The 22,800-nt window shown below is 40.9% G+C and overlaps 1 protein-coding gene across 3 annotated transcripts; it reads left to right on the forward strand.

Moving 5' to 3' along the window:
• Nucleotides 1-1,503: 1,503 nt before the first annotated feature.
• MFSD11 (major facilitator superfamily domain containing 11) lies at nt 1,504-21,226 on the forward strand. 3 transcript variants are annotated; one of them, XM_081850842.1, is made up of 14 exons: nt 1,504-1,809; nt 1,965-2,137; nt 3,801-3,856; nt 5,623-5,730; nt 6,246-6,325; nt 8,751-8,847; nt 11,310-11,368; nt 12,070-12,214; nt 13,264-13,304; nt 14,110-14,175; nt 16,105-16,230; nt 17,803-17,977; nt 18,572-18,707; nt 19,684-21,226. In XM_081850842.1, exons 2-14 carry the CDS (start codon nt 2,042-2,044, stop codon nt 19,846-19,848), a joined length of 1,350 nt encoding a protein of 449 aa, XP_081706968.1. In that variant the 5' UTR covers nt 1,504-1,809; nt 1,965-2,041; the 3' UTR covers nt 19,849-21,226. The 3 variants fall into 3 exon arrangements, with proteins under 3 accessions (XP_081706968.1, XP_081706970.1, XP_081706969.1); XM_081850843.1 differs by lacking the exon at nt 1,504-1,809 and adding an exon at nt 2,288-2,460 and having other exon boundaries at nt 1,976-2,137; XM_081850844.1 differs by lacking the exons at nt 1,504-1,809; nt 3,801-3,856 and having other exon boundaries at nt 1,973-2,137.
• The last annotated feature ends 1,574 nt before the right edge of the window (nt 21,227-22,800 follow it).

The raw sequence follows: 22,800 nt of genomic DNA on the forward strand, positions 1-22,800 counted from the left end.
AGGGAGAGCGGAAACTGATCTTTAGGGAGCGCGCGCGCGAAATCTGTAGTACACACGTAGCGTGCACGAGAGCCTTGGACGGTTTAAGGATGTGAGGCGGGGCGATGATGTCCTTCCTGCCGCAGTGAAGAGGCGCGAACTAGGGTTGAGGGCGTGACTACCTTTTGCCCCGCCCATTGCTATTAGTGCCGAGTTAGGCGGAGGGAGTTAGGTGGTGGTCTGGGGGGGGAGGGGGGTGGAATCCGAAAATAATAGCCCGGCAGTGTCTTATCAAAAGCAATCATGACACCATAAAGCAAGCTTTTTGCTAAGGGGACTGCAGATTACAACTGGTGCATTAGTGAATGTGAACAGCAAAAAAGGTAAAAGTTTGGCATTTTAAAAAAACAATAGACCTGTGTTACTGTATTTTGTTCTATGGAGGTTTATAGCCATTATTACAACCTAACCTACCAAACTGTGTTCTGTACAAAAGTATTACACTGAAGTAAACAGATTTAAAGACAGGTGAATTAGTAGTGCTCCCAAATGGAATATCTTTGTCTTGGGGCAATGCACTAGTGAGTTAAAAAGGCACCCCTTTTGGGTTTGGCTATGAACAAAAATAGTGTTTGGCTACTTGATTCCACAAGTGAAATGTTTAGCTGACAAAATTCTGAAATATTAGAGGTCATCACTCTGATTTATGAAGTGATGGTAAGGTAAAGGTAAAGGGACCCCTGACCATTATGTCCATTCGTGACTGACCCTGGGGTTGCGGTGCTCATCTCGCTTTACTGACCAAGGGAGCTGGCGTAGAGCTTCCGGGTCATGTGGCCAGCATGCCTAAGCCGCTTCTGGCAAACCAGAGCAGCGCACGGAAACATTTACCTTCCCGCTGGAGTGGTACCTATTTATCTACTTGCACTTTGACATGCTTTTGAACTGCTAGGTTGGCAGGAGCAGGGATCGAGCAATGGGAGCTCACCCCATTGCAGGGATTCGAACCGCCGACCTTCTGATCGGCAAGTCCTAGGCTCTGTGGTTTAACCCACAGTGCCACCCGCATCCCTGAAATCATGGTAGAAGCATCTAAAAACAATGCCTCCCAACCTTTTTATACACCAGCAAAATCTTGCCCACATTCCAAACATACCCCTGAACCAGAATGTATCACCACCTAATCTGTTGTGCCTCATTGTCACCAAAAAGCTGCATGGGAATGTGTAACGGTTAATTAAAAAAGTGGTTTCCTTGTGTGATGGAAGAATAAAGTAATAGAAATTATTACTGTGTTAACAGTACACGTTATATCCGAGTAATTCACATTCTAGTGCAGTATGGAGAAAGTAAATTAAACACTGACACACATAACTTGAATGCCCAATTAAGTAAATGATACTTAGATATCTTACCTCTTTTTACCACTCATTGAGATTATATAAATATATGAAGCAGAAATGAATGTTTTTTAAAGGGAGTCAACAATTCCTCATTAAATGTATCATTTAAACAACCGCAAGTCCTTTGCATGCTTGCCTTTTCTGTGTTGACTAAGAATGGAACATTCAGAACTGCATTTCCCAGAATTCATCAGGGCTTTCTTCCTTTTGGTCAGCTGACCTGACTTCTGTACTGCTCTTTAGTTCCTGTCCAGCATGAACTGAATGCTCTCTGTGCAGGAGTTCCCTTTGTCACCACGTGATTTAAAGTCTCTGGGCCAAAAACTGACTCAGAAGATATGATGAGGAAGTAAAATGTCAAAGAAGATCAGCTGGGGCAGAATGCTTCATCTTTTGGGAGAGCCTGCTGTTGTTCACTGTGTGAAAGGTATTTTCATTCCTGTTGCTTGGAGATTTTTCTCTGCTATTATTTTGCTTAGCTACAGTTGTACATGATTTCCCTTCATTTGTCAGAATATATCTGTCGATGCCACAGTCAGTTTTACATATGCGCTTATTGTGGTATTTGTGTTGTCTTGACAGAATTTTTTTAAAAAGAAGCTTAAAGGGTAGTGACCCTGCCCCAACTTCAGCCAGAAAGCTTTTTGAGGAAACACAAAATGAATCCTGAGACAAAAAAACTGTTGAACATCATTGTTCTAGGAACAGCCTTTATGTTTATGTTCACTGCTTTCCAAACATGTGGAAATGTTGCGGTAAGTGAAAATCTAAGCCTACCCCTTCCTACCTTCCCCTGAATGCATCCCTTTCCTTTCTTCATGGTGCTTCAGTCTGGTTATAATGTTTTGGGGCTTCAAGCACATGTAATGTGATAACTCTAGTTTTGTTTCTTCTAATCTCTCTAGATTTAGAAATATTTCTGAAGCTATCTACTGCTTTTAGTGAACACAGAAAATGATTAGGGCTGGAATCCTAACCTCATTGCCTGCAAGGATAATAGATCTCAATGAGCTTTCAAGTGAAAAAGCATGTGATTCCCCACACTGCCCTGTGTAGCATTCAGATGATCTTTCAGGACGTAATGCTGAGGCATAATAATCTTTATTCTGTCTCTGTGTGTGTTCATGTCTGTGTGAATGCAAGGCAGAATAATCACCAATTCTATAGCCCTGCCAGGATTGATATATATCCCCCCCCCCAGGAGCATGCCAGAGGATCATGCCAAGAGCATCCCAGACGCTTGGGATTCATCCCAATATTCCTCTCCAAAAACCACTGGGGAGGAGCCATGTCAGTGGCCTTTTTAGTGGGAACCAGGGGAAAGGTTCTGGGGGTGGATGCCCCCCTCTGAGGATGGACCTCTCTCTTTGGCCAAGGAAAGGAAAATCTGCACATTCCTATGGCCCTGGGACACCCTCCCATGGACTATAGGATTGTATTCTTAACTGCCAGCACTTGCACATCTCTTTTATAGAGAGAAACCCATGCCTCTAGATGTTGTTGGAGCACAGTTCCTACCACCCCTGTCTATTAGCTATGCTGAGGCTAATGGGAGAAGGATTCTAACAACATTAGGAGGTTACCATGTTGCCTATCCCTTTGTGTGAAATTCCTTTTTTTATCATTCCACCTCGCCCCAATCCCATATATGAGGTTTCCTGGGTATAAGGGGTAGAATTCAATGTAGCGCTAATGAAGCATACATGCACACAACATGGTCCAGTCTCACAACAAGACACCCCCCATGTCCCCCCTAAACCAGTTCTGGGCTTTCATCCAACCCTCCAGAGCAGATTTCTGGCGGGCTGGCACGCATTTGGGGGGAGGATGGAGGGAATTCCTGTTGTGCAATAAGATCTTGTTCCATGCATGCAACATCAATCCTGTCTTCAATAAGCAGGAGTGTGAGAGAGTTATTCCCTTCCTAGTTCCCTGTGGATTATACGTAATCAGGGACACTTCCCACTCACCAGTTAGAATGTTCCATTGCAATCTCATTAGTGTTACCTGTTCAAATGTAGTTTTCAGAACGTCTGTTTGTGAAAGTAAAGTGTAGTTTTGCCTTCAGGAGAAGGGGAGAGAAAAACACTCAGGGAGCTCAGAAATCCGATGTGCAAAACTGTTAACTTACTCAGGCTATCAACTTTCCTTTGCATCCTTGCTTTCTGTGTTGCAACATTAGTGATTATGAAAACCTGTGTGCACGTGCTGAATGAGTCAGTGCCTATATCAATGAAAGGAGTATTACAATAGCAACTACACCTAATTCAAGGTGTTGCTTTGAAGTTTAATTAGTGTTTTAATTACTGTTAATCTGTAGTTTGATTTCTAGTTCTGTTAGGTATCTCAAGTATTTATCATTTAAAAAAATATTTAGATACCATATTTTAATCTTTTAAAAAAATTCTTTCCGTACAGCAAACCGTCATCACAAATTTAAATCACACTGATTTCCATGGCAGTGGCTATACAAGGTACTCTTCACTGATACCTTTCTCTTTTTGTTGCTTTTGAGTTGCACTATGTGCTGGGTTCAGACATAATGGAAAACAATCATTCTCCCTATCAATACTCTGAGTTCCTCCTCCTTTTTTGTTTTGGAGGTCCCAAACAGAGTTTCAGAGCTAAGCATTTCAAGCTAAACAGCTAATGCAATGTGTCAGAATGCTAGTCCCCATCTGCAAAGCAGTGAAAAAAGTGCATGAAGAAAACGAGACTTGCACCAAAGTGTCAAAAAATAGAAACCCCTTCATTTTGTCCACCTTATGTGCATGTCTCTCTTGTGGGGGAAGGGGGTGGGGTGAGAAGGCAAGCCGGTGTCTAACTCAATTTTCCCCTGTCCATTTCACTGACTCATAAGGATTTATGTAAATAAATTGGTGATATCCCGCAAAACAAACTCTGCTCATTACACAGAAGTTATCTGTCTCTTCCAAAGTTGAAAGTCCTTAACAAAGAATGTGTTAAAAACACCCAGAAAAAAGTAAGGATTAGCCTCTGGATAAGAAGTTACAATGTGCTGACAGCATTTCAGCTTAAGATACAAATGATACATTCCTAGTTATTTTCATCTCATAGTGTGAGGTAATTGCTAAAATACAGTAACTCAAAATTATGTAAAAATGCATATACAGTGGTACCTCAGTTTAAGAACAGCCCTGTTTACGAACTATTTGGTTTACGAACTCCGCAAAACCGGAAGTAGTGTCCCTGTTTGCGAACTTTAACTCGGTCTATGAACGGAAGCCGAACGGTAGAAGGGCACTAGCGGCGGGAGGCCTTATTAGGGAAAGTGCGCCTCGATTTAAGAACAGATTTCTGGAATGGATTATGTTTGTAAACCAAGGTACCACTATATCTGCTTGTTTTGTGAAATGTATTTTGCTTCCATAATTGAGCTCTCCCAATTTATAATGTTTTGATCCAAGCCATGGAAGGGAAGAACAATGAAAATGGCTAAAATAATAATTAATAATAATAAATCCTTTGACTACTAATGGCTAAATCCAATTTGTCATTGGATATGTGTGAATACAACTTCCTACGTGTCCTGTTTTGTGTTGTTTTTGTAGAGGGACCTACAAATTGATTGGATTGGACCTGGCATAACACAGGCATACAGTCCTGTGTTAATTAATAGATACAGTTGAGGAAGGCAAATAATGGCCAAACTGGACATTATATAACTGACCAAACTAAACCTCCTGATGTATATTCTGCTCTAGTTCACACTAAATGCATTCTTTCTGGTAAATGAGCCACCATAGCTACTAGAGGGCCATGAAAATTTGTGTCCCGGGCTTTTTAGACTCATCTACCCATGTACTATCTGAAACCAAAGTGGCACATTGGTTGCCATATGTGAAATAAGTTGGCATTATTTTAGAAGAAGAAGAAGAAGAAGAGTTTGGATTTGATATCCCGCCTTTCACTCCCTTTAAGGAGTCTCAAAGCGGCTAACATTCTCCGTCCCCTCCCCCCCCAACAAACACTCTGTGAGGTGAGTGGGGCTGAGAGACTTCACAGAAGTGTGACTGGCCCAAGGTCACCCAGCAGCTGCATGTGGAGGAGTGGAGACACGAACCCGGCTCACCAGATTACGAGACTACCGCTCTTAACCACTACACCACACTGGCTCCATTTTAATCTCTCCTACCCCACTATTAATACATTTAAAAATTCTGAAATGACATTGAACGGTATCCTAATATTTATTAATAATTAGTGTTACTTTCCGCAGCATGGCTGTTATTTATGGGGTGTTTTCGGCATCCAATCTTATCTCGCCTTCGGTGGTTGCCATCATAGGACCGCAATTGTCCATGTTTGTTAGTGGTATCTTTTACAGGTAAGTCAAAATACGTAAGTCCTTGATGTTTCCTTCTGGCTGTCTACCTCTTATTCATCTACCTTTGGAAGGCTTATTATCCTCATGGGCAGGATCAGCAGGTGAGGAACTGAAGAACATGGGATAGTGGTTAGTGTGTTGGCTTTGGACACAGGATGTACAAGTTAAAATCCCTGTAGAACCATGAATCTCGCTTGGAAGCCCTGATCAAGTCATCTTCTCACAGCTTAAATCGACCACTCGGGGTTGCTGTGAGGCTAATATTTTAAATTTTTAAATATTTTAAATTGAGCTTCTTGGAGTGGGGTACAGTGTAAGAAAATAATGGTTGTTAGATTGCATGATTGAAACAGCATGTCATGATGTGCTTTAGTGATATGTAAAACTTTCAGATATATTGAGCTGCAGTATTTTTTGCAGTTGGAGTAAGAAGTTGACTTTAATATAATATAAAGTATTGCAGTTGTAGCATCAGCAATTTTAAAACTGAATCCCATACATTGCCATCTTTTCAGCATATATATTGCCGTTTTTATCCAGCCTTCTACTTGGAGCTTCTACACAGCCTCTGTTTTCCTTGGAATAGCAGCTGCTGGTAAGCCTTTTTCCACCACGCCTTGGTTTTCGTGGAACTTTGAAGCATAGTTTAGTTTAGGCATAGGCAAACCTGGCCCTCCAGATGTTTTGGGACTACAACTCCCATCATCCCTAGCTAACAGGACCAGTGGTCAGGGATGATGGCAGTTGTAGTCCCAAAACACCTGGAGGGCCAAGTTTGCCTATGCCTGGTTTAGTGCTAAGTTGGTGAGGCTTCATGAGCCCAAGCAAAGCGTTTGGCTTGCGTACTTCTCCCTGCCTCTCGCAAACAGTTTGTGAGTTTTGCTTTCAAAGAATATTGGCTAACTGTTGGCAGTGAATCAGGGATTCTGGTTTAAAATAAAAGTGGTTTGTTAAACAACCCAACTTCATAACTTATGGTTGGAAGTTGGCTTGTATCGAAACTGACCAGAGCTTGTTTTAATCCAGGGTCCCAGGTTTGTGTGCAATGTTTAGCCAAGATTTTTTAAAACTGAAGCTAAGATTGGCAGAACTCCTCCTGACTGTGCAGAGAGATGAGGTAGGACCATGCTAGCCCAGCAGCTCACTCAGGCTCTGGGAGGCTCACCTGTGTAGCACTAAACTATGGTTTCAACGAAATGTGTGAATGAGGCCTTTCTGTATGCTGTTCCCAACTTTGTATCAGAAAGATCTAGGAATGTTTAGGTTGGACTTGGGTTCTTGGTAGGATCTTGCGATCGAGGCCAAGATGCCCAGAGCATATATTCTAGGCACATAATGTGCCCTTTGGAATTGTTGATTTTTTTCAGCTTCCCCATCTTCCAAATGACAACTTTGCTTTTGAAACTCCTTTCAGTTTAAAAAGAGATGTGCTATGTAGCATGAGGATATCTTGTTTGAGATGACAAAGTCCAAAGCTCCTTTGGACATGGAGAAGAACTACGTGTGGTCTTTGAATCCAAACTTTAGCGTTTCTATTTTTAAAAAGCTCTTTAGTGTCCCCACTTCTCTAGTAATGATAGTTGTAAAGAAACATTAGAGAACTTTTATACCTGCTAGTTTGGAGCTGGAAGAAGAATGAATGAAAACAAAGCTGAATGTAAAAGATCCCCAAAATTATTCTGTTAGCAAATCTCTTGATTTCTTAAGCTCCGGCTTTAAAAATTAAAAGAAGTTTGTGATTCTTGATGTTCCAACTTAGTAGGAATCCTAAAATCTAGGTGAGATGTTATATTAAATGTGTCACATGTTACGTGTTTCTTTTTGAATTGCTAACAGCTAGTGTGTGGATTTTTAGTTTTTTTAACAGTCGCATCAGGGGAAGAAAGGGCTAAGCTCCCTCTCCTTGGCACCATGGTCTCAACAAGTTCTCTGTGCCTCCGATTATGAATTAAGATGCAAAAGGCATAAGAACAAGTGACATGGCTAGTTTGGCTTTAAGCACGCGACAGTACGTTTGTTTCATTTTTACAGCTCAAGCTGAGAATTATCAAGTTGTTATATCTTGAAAATGAAATATTTACACAAAGCATACACTCAGGCATGGATATGGTTTGTGTGAAAGGTTCCCACAGGAATTATTATTATTATTATTATTATTATTATTATTATTATTATTTTGCTATTATTATTCCCTTAGGCTGCAAACCTAACACATTATCTAGAAAGCAAGCCCAGTTGAATTTAGAGAGATTTACTTAGGATCACCATGTTCAAAGTAGGTAGCATTATAATTAACTTGGGTTTTTTTGCTGTGTCATTTGGAGATGCCCTGAAGTGGTACTCAAAGTCCAGATTAGAAATATGACCGTAGCTGAAGTGGCATCCACTCTGAAAGTCATACCTTATGCATCTTAAAAAGTATATATGATTCAGATTTGTTGCTGCCAGCAGCCCGTGATAAATCAGAAACTAACCCTTAGTGCCGCAGAGGCTGGCTGCGTTGCCAGCAAGTGGAGAAATGCCTAGAATACCTTCTAGTAATGTTTTATGTTATTTGGTATATATTAATTGTTGATGCTTGCAAGTGTGTAATTATTTTCACATTTTGAAGCTGGGTGATAAATGTTGTTTCACACATGGCAACAAATTCTATTTGGTATTTGAGATTTGTTGATGCTTGCAAATGTGTCATTATTTTCACATTTTGAAGATGGAGGATAAGTGTTGTTTCACACATGGCAACAAACTCAGCAAGGAGCTGCTGCCAATTCCAGCCTTGTAGCATATGAAGTATGATATTTGTGTTTCAAACAGAACTTTGTTACATTCACGCTTGACATTTTTATTAGTACACTTAAAAACATCTTGGGTATAGTCCTAAAAATCTGTGAAGTGGCCCAAATAGGCATCTTAAAAATACTAGCTACCCTGGGCCCACAGACACAAGACACACATAAAATGTCAGCAAATCCTAGATAACTTTCTTTCCTTGTTTACCTGTGTTCTGATTTAAATTTCAGTATTGTGGACTGCTCAGGGAAACTGTCTGACAATAAATTCCAACGAAAACACCATTGGCAGAAACAGTGGCATCTTCTGGGCATTACTACAATCCAGGTAGGAAACAAAATTATCACCCTTATATCTACCAAATACGATCTTGACCTCTCCCTACTTCTTGTTTTTTTTTTTTGTTGTTGTTGTTGGTAAAAAGCCAATAAATATTTTGTCTGTCTATCTACCTGGCACTTGTTAGCTTTTTTAGAGAATGCTGCACTTGTGCCATTTATCACCAAATGTCTAGTTTTATGAATTCTGTCTCTTCTGAAATATCCGTAGTTAATTGGAACAAAAAAATTGCAGTTCAGTAGCAATTCTGTGCTCACTCATTTTCTTCCAAGAAAATATGGCTAGGATTGGGTTGAATAACATCTTCCAGACAATTCTGTGTTCCAAAATGCTTATTTAGAAATGGTCTTCTATATTGGAAGGAGTACTTTGCTCTAAGGCTGTTCTGAGTCAACATCATTTCTGTGTCATGGGAAATGATCTGCCTTGTTCCTGTAAGCTAGCACTAAGAATTTCCCATGAACTTAGCTAGTGCCCTGGCATCTGAAGGGAAGTAGTCAGAGATTCAGGGAAGGCTGCAGAGTATGCTGCCTGGCTTATGTGATCAGTCTTTTATATAAGCTTTATTCCAGCCTTCCGTGACACTAGTCCACAAAACCGTTCACCTGCTGTCATGTTCACACCTGCATATGGTCGTCACTTGCCCCTAGAAGAGGAAAATAACCAGTTTCCTTCCAGTTCATGCAAGCTTTCTTGTCTGATTGACTGGAAGGCAATTCCTATTCATTTTTTAGACAACCTGCTTTATCTGGGAGGCACGCTGGCTTTGAAAAAAATTATTCTCATTCTTATATGTTGTCCATCTAACTGGGTTGTCCTAGCCACTCTGGGTGGCTTCTAGCAAAATATAAAAACACAACAAAACATCAAACATTAAAACCTTCCCTATACAGGGCTGCCTTCAGATGTCTTCCAAAAGTCATAGAGTTGTTTATCTGTTTGACATCTGAAGGGAGGGCATTCCACAGGGCGAGTACCACTGTCAAGAAGGCCCTCTGCCTGGTTCTCTGTAACTTCACTTCTCGCAGTGAGGGAATTGGTAGAAGGCCCTTGGAGCTGGACCTCTGTGTCTGGGCTGGGTGATGGGGGTGGAGATGCTCCCTGTTTGCTTTTTAATGAGTAGACCCCTGATTTAAATTTGTCCAACAAATGTCAAGAAGTCTTTAGAATGTTAGTTTTTAGTGTGAGTTGATATAGCGGCTAGTGGGGATTTGAATCCCGACCAGGAGGGAGTTAAAGAGTCACGGTGCCAACACTGAGAAGGTCCTGTCTATCACATGTCCCTGCCTGATTTTCTGTAGGAGTGGCACAGGAAGAAGGGGCTGTGAGGCCAGTCAAGTTCCTGTGTGAGTGGGCAGTTGCCAAGGTAACTGGTCCCTAAGCTACCCATTAATTAATTAATTAATTAGATACCCGCAGCTTTATTTTTTATTAATTAATTAAAAACATTTACAAACTGCTTAACGTTTTTAAAAATCTCCCAAGTGGTGTACAATGTGAAACATTAATACAAAAACTCCCTATAAAACAGAACTATAAAAGAATATAAGAATAAGTAAAACAGGAATTCAGGGAATATGAACATATAAAACAGGGCCCAATTTCATGAGTCAGGGAAAGCCTGGTCAGAAAGGTAAAGTTTTCACAAGATGTCTGAAGAAACCGATGCTTGTTGATTCATATATGGCAGAGTTTAGAGGTTTAAAGGTCATCACCAGTAGTTTAAACTGAGCCCAGAAACAAGTGCCCCCCTGGAATTAACTCCGAGATCTGGTGGTGGTGGTGGTAGAAAATGAAGAAAGAAGAGCAATGATATAAGCAGATGCTGACAAAATCCATTCTTCTTTTGGATCAATTTTTGTGATGTAGATGTATACAGTGGTACCTCGGGTTACATACGCTTCAGGTTACATACGCTTCAGGTTACAGACTCCACTAACCCAGAAATATTACCTTGGATTAAGAACTTTGCTTCAGGATGAGAACAGAAATCGTGCTTCAGCGGTGCGGCGGCAGCGGGAGGCCCCATTAGCTAAAGTGGTGCTTCAGGTTAAGAACAGTTTCAGGTTAAGAACGGACCTCCAGAACGAATTAAGTACTTAACCCGAGGTACCACTGTATCACCATTGTTGGAAGCAACTTGTTGGGTTCTTTATCCAGCCAAGAAGTATTCTTGCTTTAACTTCGTTACACTTTTTGTGTGGGTGTAGCAGGAGAACAAAGAGAACAAGCTCTTTGTTATCTTATGTTGTCCAGGTATGTTCAACTATGCCTGGAAAGCCAACATATTTTAACTTTTTACAAGGAAATCCTTGGGCTTGTTTCAGCTTCATTAGGATTTGCAGTCTTATCTTCTGACAGTGTAAAGTAAATTGCAGTCTACATTTTTTCCCTTCTTTTGCGATTCAAGTAGCTTGCCTAACCAGTAATGTGCTTTCTTTTGTTCACAGTTTGTTTTTTGGAAATCTATATATATACTTTGCCTGGCAAGGGAAACTTCATATATCAGGTTGGTCTGTTTAATATATCCTTTTTTTTAAGGTAACCAGGTTGTGAATGAAATAATAAGGGGGAATTGCTGTGTTGATGAGGGGCCAAACAGAAATTAAAAAAGCAGTGGAGATAGCCACAGCTTATTTTAAACAGTATTTTAAAAGTCCTTGGAGGCTATTTTTAACTTCATGTGTAGCAGCATAATTGTAAACACTACAGTGTTTCCCTTCTGTTTGCTGTTATTTTATCATTCCAACCTGAAAAAAAGCACTGCCATCCTTGAACTTCCCTCCTACATTCCTCTTGCTCTGGCTCCCAGATTCTGCAACTGAGCTCATGCCAGTTTTCACAAGCTTTGATAATGTTTTGCATTTATTTTGTCTCTGAATCAGATGTGATACATTAGCTAGAATTCACAGTTGATTTTGAAATTGAATAAAGCTCAGAATTAAAACACGCTACTGGCATGTGGTTCCCAGAAAGTTACTCAGAGGGAACTGGCCTTTGGGTTGAAAAAGGTTCCCCACTTCTGTTGTATAGGTAACTTTGGATATAGAACTTGAGTTTCATTGATGGAGAGCTTGACTAGAACATGGGAGAGTACACCTTATTTTATATGCTGTATTTAATCACAGCACAGAAATGTCCTAGATATAGAATGAATGGATATGCTATTGTTGGTTTATGAAGTTGACGCACACTTTTTTTCTTTCCCAGAAAATGACCGTAGGACCGTCTTCATTGCTCTGACGGTGATTAGTCTTGTGGGGACCGTTCTGTTTTTTCTCATTAGGACCCCAGAAGAATCAAATTCAGAGGAAGAAGACGCTGATGCCTCTACTGACAACCTCATAGAACGCACGTAGGTGTTTATGGCTATCTGACTCCTGAATCTGTATGCTTAGCCATTTCTATTCCTCTGTGAATAAGATAACTAATTTGTATTACGAAGGATGGTTATGCACACTGTCCTCACAGGTCGCACTATATTTTTCCATTAATCAGTTTGTTTTGGGGGGGAGTAGAGGAGTTTGTGGGAAAGACTCCACTTAGCAGTTCGAAAGCACGTCAAAGTGCAAGTGCATACATAGGTACCACTCCGGCGGGAAGGTAAACGGCGTTTCCGTGCACTGCTCTGGTTCACCAGAAGCGGCTTAGTCATGCTTGCCACATGACCCGGAAGCTGTACGCCGGCTCCCTCAGCCAATAAAGCGAGATGAGCTCCGCAACCCCAGAGTCGGTCACGACTGGACCCAATGGTCAGGGGTCCCTTTACCTTTAATGTGACACTAATCCAGGCTAGTGTGTGGCTAAAGTAAGAATTAAGTCCTTCTGATACTTTAGGAGTTACTATAGAATGCAATAGTCATTCATCTGGGCAGCAGAAATTAACTTGGGTTTGGGTAGAAACATAATAAACAACATAATGTCCATCCATAGCATAATATCAGTAAAATACAACAATTCAGAGGCAGCTTGCTGGCTGGGGTGCAGCTGCTGCACGAGCTTCTTGGCAGGTGGGTTTGCTGTTGCGTAGTGGGAGATAGAGAAGGAGTGGTGGGGAGGTCAGCAGAGTGCATATGCACCAGCAGAGCCATCCTGGCACACCTGCCAGTGTGTTTGCACTGCACTGACCTCCCTGCCACCTTACGCTTCTCCTGTTATAAGCAGTCGTGACTCACCCACCAGGAAGCTAGTGGAGTGGTTTCGCCCCAGCCGGCGAGCTCATTCTGAAATATGGCTAATAATCAAAAGCAATACATAATAAGTAGATCATTTCTGAACGAGTTATTTCCCATATTGGTATGGTAAAATTTCTAATGGCGTTGTTGTATAAAGAATAATAATCATGACAAATTCACCATTTGTAAATTTATTTTCTCACTTTAAATAAATGTTTGTTTTAACCAGGTCTGGCCAAAGCAACATGACAAGGGCCATCGATGCATTTAGTAAGTAAAATCCCATGGAAATATTAGATTTTCCAGCATGTCAAGCCATAGTCATACATGGATGTCTCACGTTAAAAGCTCACCTCCAGGTGTTTTTTTTATAAAAAGGACAGGCAATATGCATTATTTTCCTGTGTTGTATGATACTTCTCTTCTTGCCACCCAGACACCAATGCTTTGCATTTCCCAGGACCACAGTTAAGCTTCATTGTCTGAGATTCTTACCCCTAGCGAGGAAAATATGCTTTTAATTCCCTGTGCTAGGGGTTCCTTGAAAGTTTCATCCTTAATGGAGCATGGTGGCTGTTCTCTTAAGGGAGCAGTGGATGTGTTCTCCGTGGGGTAAGGGGAATTGAAAGATGGTTTGCCTAATATTAGCATCAGGATTACTACATTCAATGTAATGTGGTTTGTTTCAGATATGAAGTAGGCAGGAAGGGAGGCTCTTAAGGTGTCTTCTCCTGCCTAGGAAGCTGCCTTAAGGTGTCTTCTCCTGCCTAGGAAGCTGCTTAGTATTTTCCCCCACCTGGAGACCCCTACCTGGATTGAACCTGGGGCCTTCTACATACAAGCAGCTGCTCTACCAGTGAGCAATGGTTTAGGCTCACAAAGCTGGAATCTGTCACCCTTTTGTCTTCTTAAGCCCTATAGTTCTGTGTTCCTGTATTAATTCAGAAGTCGTCATTATGATTGTGGGAGGGGATAACATACATCAGTCCATTCCACTTCCTCCCACTTTAATTCAGCATCCAGCGAGGATCCTCATGGTGTGCATGTGCGTATTTTAATTGTGGCTTCTTTGCAGAAAGATCCATCAAGCTGTGTGTCACAAAAGAGATTCTGCTGCTTAGCATCACAACGGCCTATACAGGTAACTAACTGGACGGGGATAGAATCACTAGCCTTAGGAGTTTGCATGGGACTTTTCTTTGGCCCAGACTGACATTCTTACTGCCCATCAGTCCTATCCCAAATCCATTGCTTTTGGCTGCATCATGCAAATCCCCCAAGTGCTTTTCTTTTCCTTGTATCTCCCAAAGCATTTGTTAGTTTGAGTTTCTGCTCTCATTCTAAGCCCGTGAGCCTGTGGGAGAACCATGCACAGAGCTGAGGATTTCTTTTAAAGATTTCTCTGCATCCAAAAAAGACAATCTGCTCTTTCTAATGAACTGCCACTCATATTGCTGGCTGATGCTACTTTGGACAAAAGCCTTGGCTGCTTGGATGATTCCTTTGTACACATCTGTAGATGCTTTTTGGATTGTGGCCCTTGCCCTGCATTAAGACATTCCATTCCAGCATCTTCAGTTATCTCTTCCATCATATGTTCCTCTCTCTCTCTACCCCCGCAGCAACTTTCTTTCTTTCTTTCTTTTTTTTAGTACAGTCTGTTTCCATTTTCTGTTGTCAGTTTCTCTTTTTTTAAAAAAAATAAAAAAGACAAAACAAAACATATTAGTTTCACATCAAGTTTTTCACAACTTATTTCTTTTTTAGGACTTCCTCCAGCTGTTCCGTAAATCATCCATAGTTATTATTTAAATTACGCATTTCTCAAATTTATATTGACATTATTTATCTCTTTTTTCCTATTCCCTTTAGACAATACTTATTACTTTTTCACAGTGCTTCTTTAAATCCCTTTAGCGTCATCTGTCCCTCACTTATATGTTCCAGATATTCCACAAATTTCCCCCAGTCCTCGATGAAATTTTGGTCTCTTAAGTATCTAATCTTCCCTGTCAGTTTATCTAACTCTGTGTAGTCTAACAGTTTCATTCTCCATTCTTCCACAGTCGGTATTTCTTGTTGTTTCCATTTCTGGGCCAGTAACACTCTTGCTGCTGTTATTGCATATTGAAAAAAATTACAGTCTTTTCTTTTACCCCCGCAGCAACTTTCAGTGCTCCTCTTCCTATATCTTCCCTTTGGTAGCAGAATACCTGTGTTGCAGATTGCCATCTGGTGGTTACAGCTGAGAGTATCTGTACCTTTCATAGCCTGCAGTCTTTTTTTTTTTTTTTTTTTTTAAATCCTTTCAGATGCAAAAGGATTTCAAATTTTTTGGGCTTTAAAATGAAAGTGGAGATTTTCAGAATTTTGCATTCATTTCGATCCCATTTTTTGCGGACCTTAGCTGGCCCGATCACCACATTTTAGTATTCTTGCTTTAAACTTGGAGGCCTGTCTCAGGTTCCTTCACCAAGTTGTGTTTTGGGGGGGTTTGTCTGCAGTTCTATGGGTCGGTGGAAATTTTGGCCTATAGCAGGCTCTCAATGGACCATGTGCCTCATTTACCTCACTTGGTTAAGATTTTTTATTATTTAATTTACGTTCTACTTTTCCTCAAAAGAAATCAAGGCATGTGGTACATATGATCCTTTTAACAATCATTATATAGAACCAGACAGCTCTGAAGTAAAATGTTTCACGAATACTTCTTGGGAGTTGTTAGTAAAGCTAACACTTAGCGTTCCATAGGTACCTTGGTTGTTGTAGCTGAATCCTGCACAAACATTCTTAAAATTTAATATCGGCACCATGATACCTTGGTGGTTTATATGGTTGGATCCTACACAGGCATTTTTGCTACCAGCTGCTTCCTCCAGATAATCACCAATGCCACCGCTGGTCAACTTGACTTGCATTGCATAAATACAGTTATGAAAAGTTCTCCTAAAAGACCAGTGTATCATTCAGTCTACTGATATCTTTTGGCAGCTCCATGTTGCAATTCTATCTTAAACTGTAGACTAGGGACTTTCTCCTTCCCTTTTGTAATATTGCTGTTTTTTTCTAGGTCTGGAATTAACGTTCTTCTCTGGAGTGTATGGGACCTGTATAGGTGCTGTAAATAAATTTGGTACTGAAGAAAAAAGTCTGATTGGACTCTCTGGTATTTTTATTGGTATTGGAGAAATATTAGGTGAGTCAAAGGAACAAAGGAAATTCCTTGATGAACGTTAGGCCTTTGGTTTATCTAGCTCAGTATTGTTGACATAGAGACTCATAGCAGATCTCCAGGGTTTCAGACAGGCATCTGAAAAGGTGCTGGGGATTGAATCTGGGACCTCCTGCATGCAAGGCAGATGCCTTACCATTGCACTATGGCATCTCCCAAAACTGGATTTGAAATAGCAGGAAATAAATTTTGCCTACAGTTGTTTAATACATATATACCACATATGCCAAAATGGCTTCTATGTAGTTAAATGAGGTGGACCTGTTTTAAATGCTTATGACGTGCATTAATATAAACAGCCAAAACAGTTTGTTTAATCCTCAGGAGCTAACTAAAACTATCCACACCAGTTTAATGCATCAGGAAGTTAAAGGGTAAAAAAAAAGGTAAAGGAGCCCTGGATGGTAAAGTCCGGTCAAAGGTGACTGTGGGGTTGCGGCGCTCATCTCGCTTTCAGGCCGAGGGATCCTGCGTTTATCCACAGACAGCTTTCTGGGTCATGTGGCCAGCATGACTAAACCGCTTCTGGCACAACGGGACCCTGTGACGGAAGTCAGAGTGCATGGAAACGCCATTTACCTTCCTGCCGCAGCAGTGCCTATTTATCTACCTGCACTGGCATGCCTTTGAACTGCTAGGTTGGCAGAAGATCAGGAAGTTAATACTTATTTATAGTGGTGATGGAGTAGCAGCAGTGTTTTGCTCATTTTAGACTATGCAAACTCTGCAGTATAGGACTTCTGACAGCCAAGGCAAGCAGCTGTTGGGTATAAAAAGCAGATTGCCTTTTTGGCCGTTGGAGCCAGCAATGTTTGTGACATAATTAGTCCTAGTTCTCAGAAATAGCAGTAAACCATTGAAGTGTACCACTTTAGACTGCAGATATAGACTTACATGAGTGAATATGTTTCTGTGAAAGAAAGAAAAACAACCCTTGGCCTAACAGACTAGGTTCCAGGGAGAAGGATACAAGCTTAGTCCTTTTCCTGACATGCTAGCGTTCTCTTTACAGGGATATTTATTTAACAGAGGTGGAGGTATGGAGGAGCATGTGAGTTCCTACCCTCTTGAGCTCTCATGTGATACAGTGGTGACACAGTTTACCTCCTGATTTGCTCGTGTGAGAGGCCACAGTTTCCACTTGTAGATCAGGTAGTGGTGCTGTGTGGGGGAGAGACTTTGCCATAGTCAGTCATCTGGTGGGGGTTTGCTTCTACGCTCCCACAGTGTTGCCTGCTTTCTAGCATGTTGGACTGTGGGTAGAACCACCACTGCAAGGCATAAAACGCTCAGGATGGAAGTTGCCTCTGCTGGATTTTCGGGAATCCCTCCTTCCTACTCAGCCTCCCAAGCCAGGGAACACATAATTTAGCAGGATCCTCTCATCCTTTAGTGAGGCTTTTTAGGGGGGTGGGATGCTGCTGAGCAGAGCAGGGGTCAAATAAGTCCATTCCCACCAGTCCCTTACATGACATACTAGGGAAGTGATTTAACTCTGTTTTCTTGCTCACAATAATGATACATTCTCTATTACAGGTGGAGGAATCTTTGGCCTTCTGAGCAAAAACAACCGTTTTGGCAGGAACCCAGTGGTGATGTTAGGCATTGTGGTCCATTTTGTAGCTTTCTATTTGATTTTCTACAACATGCCAAACGATGCCCCCATCGCCTCCATCCATGGCACAGACAGCATAGCATTCATGGAACCAAGGTACGAGTTACTTGACTTCTCATGACCAGACAGATCTGGTTTACACAGGGTGCTAAGCCAAACCATGGCTTAATATGAACAGGCAACATGTTGGTTACAGGACCAAAGATAATGGCTGAGGTGCCATTCTCCTCCTTCCCTTTCTGCTGCCGCGCTATCTGGGGCCAAGTCATGGACTGCCTTACTGTGATGGCCAAAATTGGGCTCATGGTTTGTCTTTCTCCAGACAAACCATGAACTGTAAACGTAAGATTTGCTCTTGGTTTACCACTCATGGTTTATCTGGGGAAGACAAACCATAAGCCTAGGTTTGGATGGAATGCTAAGTCAAAGAATATTTAAAACATTAAATAATATGGGCAAAGTGCCTTTGACATATTTAATTGCAATGCAGAAATGCCCGAAACGAGAATTCTCAAAATGAAGCAGCTCTTTGGTAGCAATCTGGACCTTGCCATTTTTTTCTCCATTATTTCTCAATAGACTTAGACAAAAATAATATGAATAGTAGGATTGTACCTAATTTTCCATTCATAGTTGTGTATATTTTTATTAATTACAGTGTGGTTAATATTGGCATCTCTTTATTTTCAGCAAAGAAGTGGCAATTTTTTGCAGCTTCTTACTGGGTCTAGGTGATAGCTGTTTCAACACTCAACTCCTCAGTATTTTGGGATTCCTGTACTCAGAAGACAGTGCACCTGCCTTTGCAGTCTTTAAATTCATCCAGGTATTATTGGTTGCCAAATGTCAGAGCCAGACATCATATAATGAGTAGTCTAGTGAAATAATACAGTAGTTTATTCATTATGCAAACAAAGAGCTTTGTGTAAAATTGGAAGGAGTTTAAAAGTCATCTACTTTTGTCTAGGACACTGGGTAAGGCAAGAACACAGAAGCCTTTTCAGTAATGCAGGATGTTTGGTTAACCAAAATACATACTACAGTCCTGTGTTTAAGCCCCAGTGAAGACACTGAAATTTAATTCTGTTTAAACATAAACATGTGTGATGTGATATATTTGTGCGTCATGAAACAATGGTTAATAGAACAATTATTTTTAAAGAACAAACATTTGGAGTAGTCATAAGTGGAATACATGCATTGGTAGGTGTGCTATATAGAAAATGCTACCTTCTATCTGCAATGAATGATATTAATGGAACAATAGCATTCCATATCAGTATAAATTAAATTAAAATAGCTAAGTGGATAAAGTGGAAAATATAGATGCAAAAAACGCCATGTTCCAACTCAATCTACAAGTCACTGTGATGGCTCAGCTGGTAAAGCATGAGACCCTTAATCTCTACATTGGGCAAAAGATTCCTGTATTGCAGGGGGTTGGACTAGATGACCCTCGTGGTCCCTTCCAACTCTACAATTCTAGGAATCTGGGAGTCTCTACTTTCCTGGATTTGGTGCAGGTCAGCCGTTTGTAGACGCAGTAAGGAATCTAGGAATTAGGAATGACCTTGGATCAGGAAGAGTCAAAGCTGAATATGAAAGGGTATTTGATGCTAAGCTGTTCACTTTGAAATAGGCAGATTGCAGGAGAGCTAAGTAAGCCAGTTAATTAGAAAAACAACTTGGACTGGGGAATTTATGCTCTGGAAATCACAAAAAAGTTGGAATGTTACTAAAGCTGAATGGCACTGAAGCCAAGTTGAAATGTCACTCACACCCTTCCTTGCTTCCCTTTTCAGTCTGTCTGTGCTGCCATCGCGTACTTCTACAGCAACTACCTGCTTCTTCAGTGGCAGCTTCTGATTATGGCCGTGGTTGGGTTCTTTGGGACACTTTCCTTCTTCACCGTGGAGTGGGAGGCCCCAGCCTTTGTGGCCAAAAACACAGATTACAGCAGCATTTGATGGAGGCGGTTTCAGCGGCCCGCGACAGTATTCACATGCAGAGACACAAGCACGTGCTCCTTAGAAAAGACTTGATAGCATCTTCTGAACACAGGGAAGACTGAACTCCAAAGTTTAAAAAGCTTACCCTCCCCTTATCAACATGTTGTGATGGGTATTGCATACTACAATGTGGAATTGTAGCCTGGCCATTGGGGCAGCGAAGCCTCTTCTTAATTATTTCCACTTGCCAAGTGCCTGCATCTTACACTTATGCCCACCTATTTTGGAGACCCTTTATTCTTTTTAATTGCATTCCTTTTTCATTTTTTACTTGACTGTCTCTGAAGCAAACAGTAGTCTTTTCAGGACACCCCCTCCCCCCCCCCAAGTACATGAGGATATTTTTTTCACAAGATGGAAGGCCAGTTCACTTTGTGGATTTATATGGAAATCCATGGAGGCTTTCCAATGCTTTTAAAATAACCCCAGTTCCATTTTTCTCCAAATAACTCTAATGTTCTTACATTATAATGTGAATGAGCGTCGATATTTTAAAAGAGGAGCTATATATTATGGGATAATAGCATAAGGGAATGAAATGCATTTGCACAAGCTATTTTAGCTAATTTTAGCTGAGTCTCATCAGAGGTAAAAATGATTATGTTCCAGAACCCCCATAGTCCCCGTATTCCTGTGTGCTCTGAGACTTTATATTATATTTTCTCAGGATCAAGTTTATAATGATATATGCTGCTATGAAATTCTGTAGGAAATGCACTCCAGAGACTCCCAAATACTTTACCATAGTGATCCCACAAATATTCAAATACCCTGGTGTTCTGCATGGCTTGTCACAGGCATAAAATTTCTCAGCTGCACAGGTAGGGACCTGATTAAGGAAAGTGCTGTGCTGGATTCTAGCCTCATTGTCTTACTTTACTGGCAACATCATTTGGGGAAATTTGCCACCGCAGACTTTTAATATGTTTTTTAATGCTTGCTTGGGAAGAATAAGATCTTATGAGTTTAGCATTGTCAGGATCCCAGGGAGGAACACTGCTAAGAGCAATGGCAAGAGACTCAGGGCCATTTAAAATGTTAAATCCTACAAATTGCTTACAGTGCTCTCCTGTGCTTGTTTACTCAGAAGTAGGGCTTACGCCCTAGTAACTGTTACAGATTGCAGCCTTAAAATGTAGGGAAATGTGTGAAAACCATACGTGACAATCATGGTGTGTCTGTGTACAGATAGTGTCTGCATGTACACAACTAGATACATTGAATTGCATACTCTGTGCTTAAAGGGATAAGTAGAAAAATGCAGGACACTAAGCCCACAACTTATGCACATTTGACTTAGGTGCATTCAGCTTTACGTGCTTGGCAATTTTTATTTTTTTTTAAGGGAGGGGGGTATCCAGGAAAAAATGCTTTGGCAATTCCACTTGCATTGCACCCAATGTGTCTTGACTATATGCAATTTTGGCATTAGACATGATACCTGGAACAAACCCCCTATGTAAGTTGTGGGCTTACTTGGCTGACATCCTTGAGTTCATTGTCAGGAATTTGGTGAGATTATTATTAAATAAACTACCTGGGGGTTAATCACCTTTTCCAAGGGAATCATTTTCCAAGAGCATTGCTGAGAGTAAAGAGCTTATTGTTTGGGGCAATGGGTGAGGAATGAAAAGGGTGATTCTAGGTACTATGAACTTCTCAATGCAAAGCCTTGTTGAAACTGATTAGTTAATTTTAGTGGGGCTTGTGTAGATGTGCACAGTGAATTGCGTTCAGAAATTTTAAAATCGTTGCCGCAAGGTAACCCCATTGGGTAGTACCTAGTGTCGCATGAACAGGAGTTTGCTTGTGCAATGGCGGAGTCATCCTTTCCCTCTGTTCGGGGGGCTTCTCCCCTCACATTGGAGCCCTGGATGACGCAGTCTGCAGAGTGTGGTGGACCCCCTCTGGGTAGGCTTGTCAGAGGGTAGAGGGGCTGCAGGGAAAGGGAGCTTGTGCTGAGCTTCTTCAAACTGTTGGTCTGACCCCGAGGTGGAGGCTTAGGATGTCAAGGGACAAATGCCAAATGAAGCAAAAGGATTCCAGAAATAGGGCATTGGTCCCATCAGGCATTGCCTGTCTCAGAGAGGAGAGACACAGCTTCCCACATACAGAACCTGGCACATCTTTTTTAAAAATCTCATTTGAGAAGAGACATCACCACCACCACCACCAAAGGTAATTAGTTTGGGTAATTAGATGTTGTTGGCATAAATTTTGCAATACACATGCCTTGCTGTCCCAGATTATTTCCATTCATGAAGTGATTTTGTGATCAGCCATTCTAGTTTATTGTCATACTTCTGTTATTTTTTTTAATAAAATGATGACTCAAAGTATTCTCATTTTTATGGCACCAGTTTTGAGAGTATTGAGAATAGCTCCTTGTTTCATTTCTTTCTGTGATTACATCATCTGAATAAAAGTGAACCTCAACCAATACCTATATTTTGCAAATGTGCTTAGTGATTTTTGAGTTAAATCCGTGGCGTGGATTATCTGCAAAATTCCTTGCTTTTTCTGTATGGTAGAACAATTGTGTCTTGTCTTACGGAAAGAATTTATGACAGCCATGGTGGATGCCCCTCTTTCCTGATAATGGTGAAGAGTGTCCTTACCTTAGAATTCTTGCAAGCCATTTTATAACAATTGATACTGTTCAGAGGATTATTAAGAGCAAGCCATGACTGCAATCCTATATACAATTGGGAATACTTTTGCATAGGTTTCTGAGTATATGTATATCTAAAGCACACAATGTCTTTCTCTCTCCCCCCCCCCATTTTAAAAATTCTTATTTGTAATAATTTCAGTCTAATTATTTTTATTTAAAAGATTGCTGAACTACCATTCAACAAAATTGTAAGGACAGCATTCAAAGACAATCTTTTTTTAAAAAACAACCACCAC

Source organism: Podarcis erhardii (assembly GCF_964252035.2).
Source record: "Podarcis erhardii genome assembly, chromosome: 2".
Classification (NCBI taxonomy): domain Eukaryota; kingdom Metazoa; phylum Chordata; class Lepidosauria; order Squamata; family Lacertidae; genus Podarcis; species Podarcis erhardii.

Excerpts from the sequence above, each read along its gene's own strand:
- MFSD11 (XM_081850842.1), top strand. The coding sequence starts at position 2,042 with ATGAATCCTGAGACAAAAAAACTGTTGAACATCATTGTTCTAGGAACA. Across the intron at positions 11,369-12,069 it reads AGGGAAACTTCATATATCAG|AAAATGACCGTAGGACCGTC; the intron begins GTTGGTCTGTTT and ends TTTCTTTCCCAG. Across the intron at positions 12,215-13,263 it reads GACAACCTCATAGAACGCAC|GTCTGGCCAAAGCAACATGA; the intron begins GTAGGTGTTTAT and ends TGTTTTAACCAG.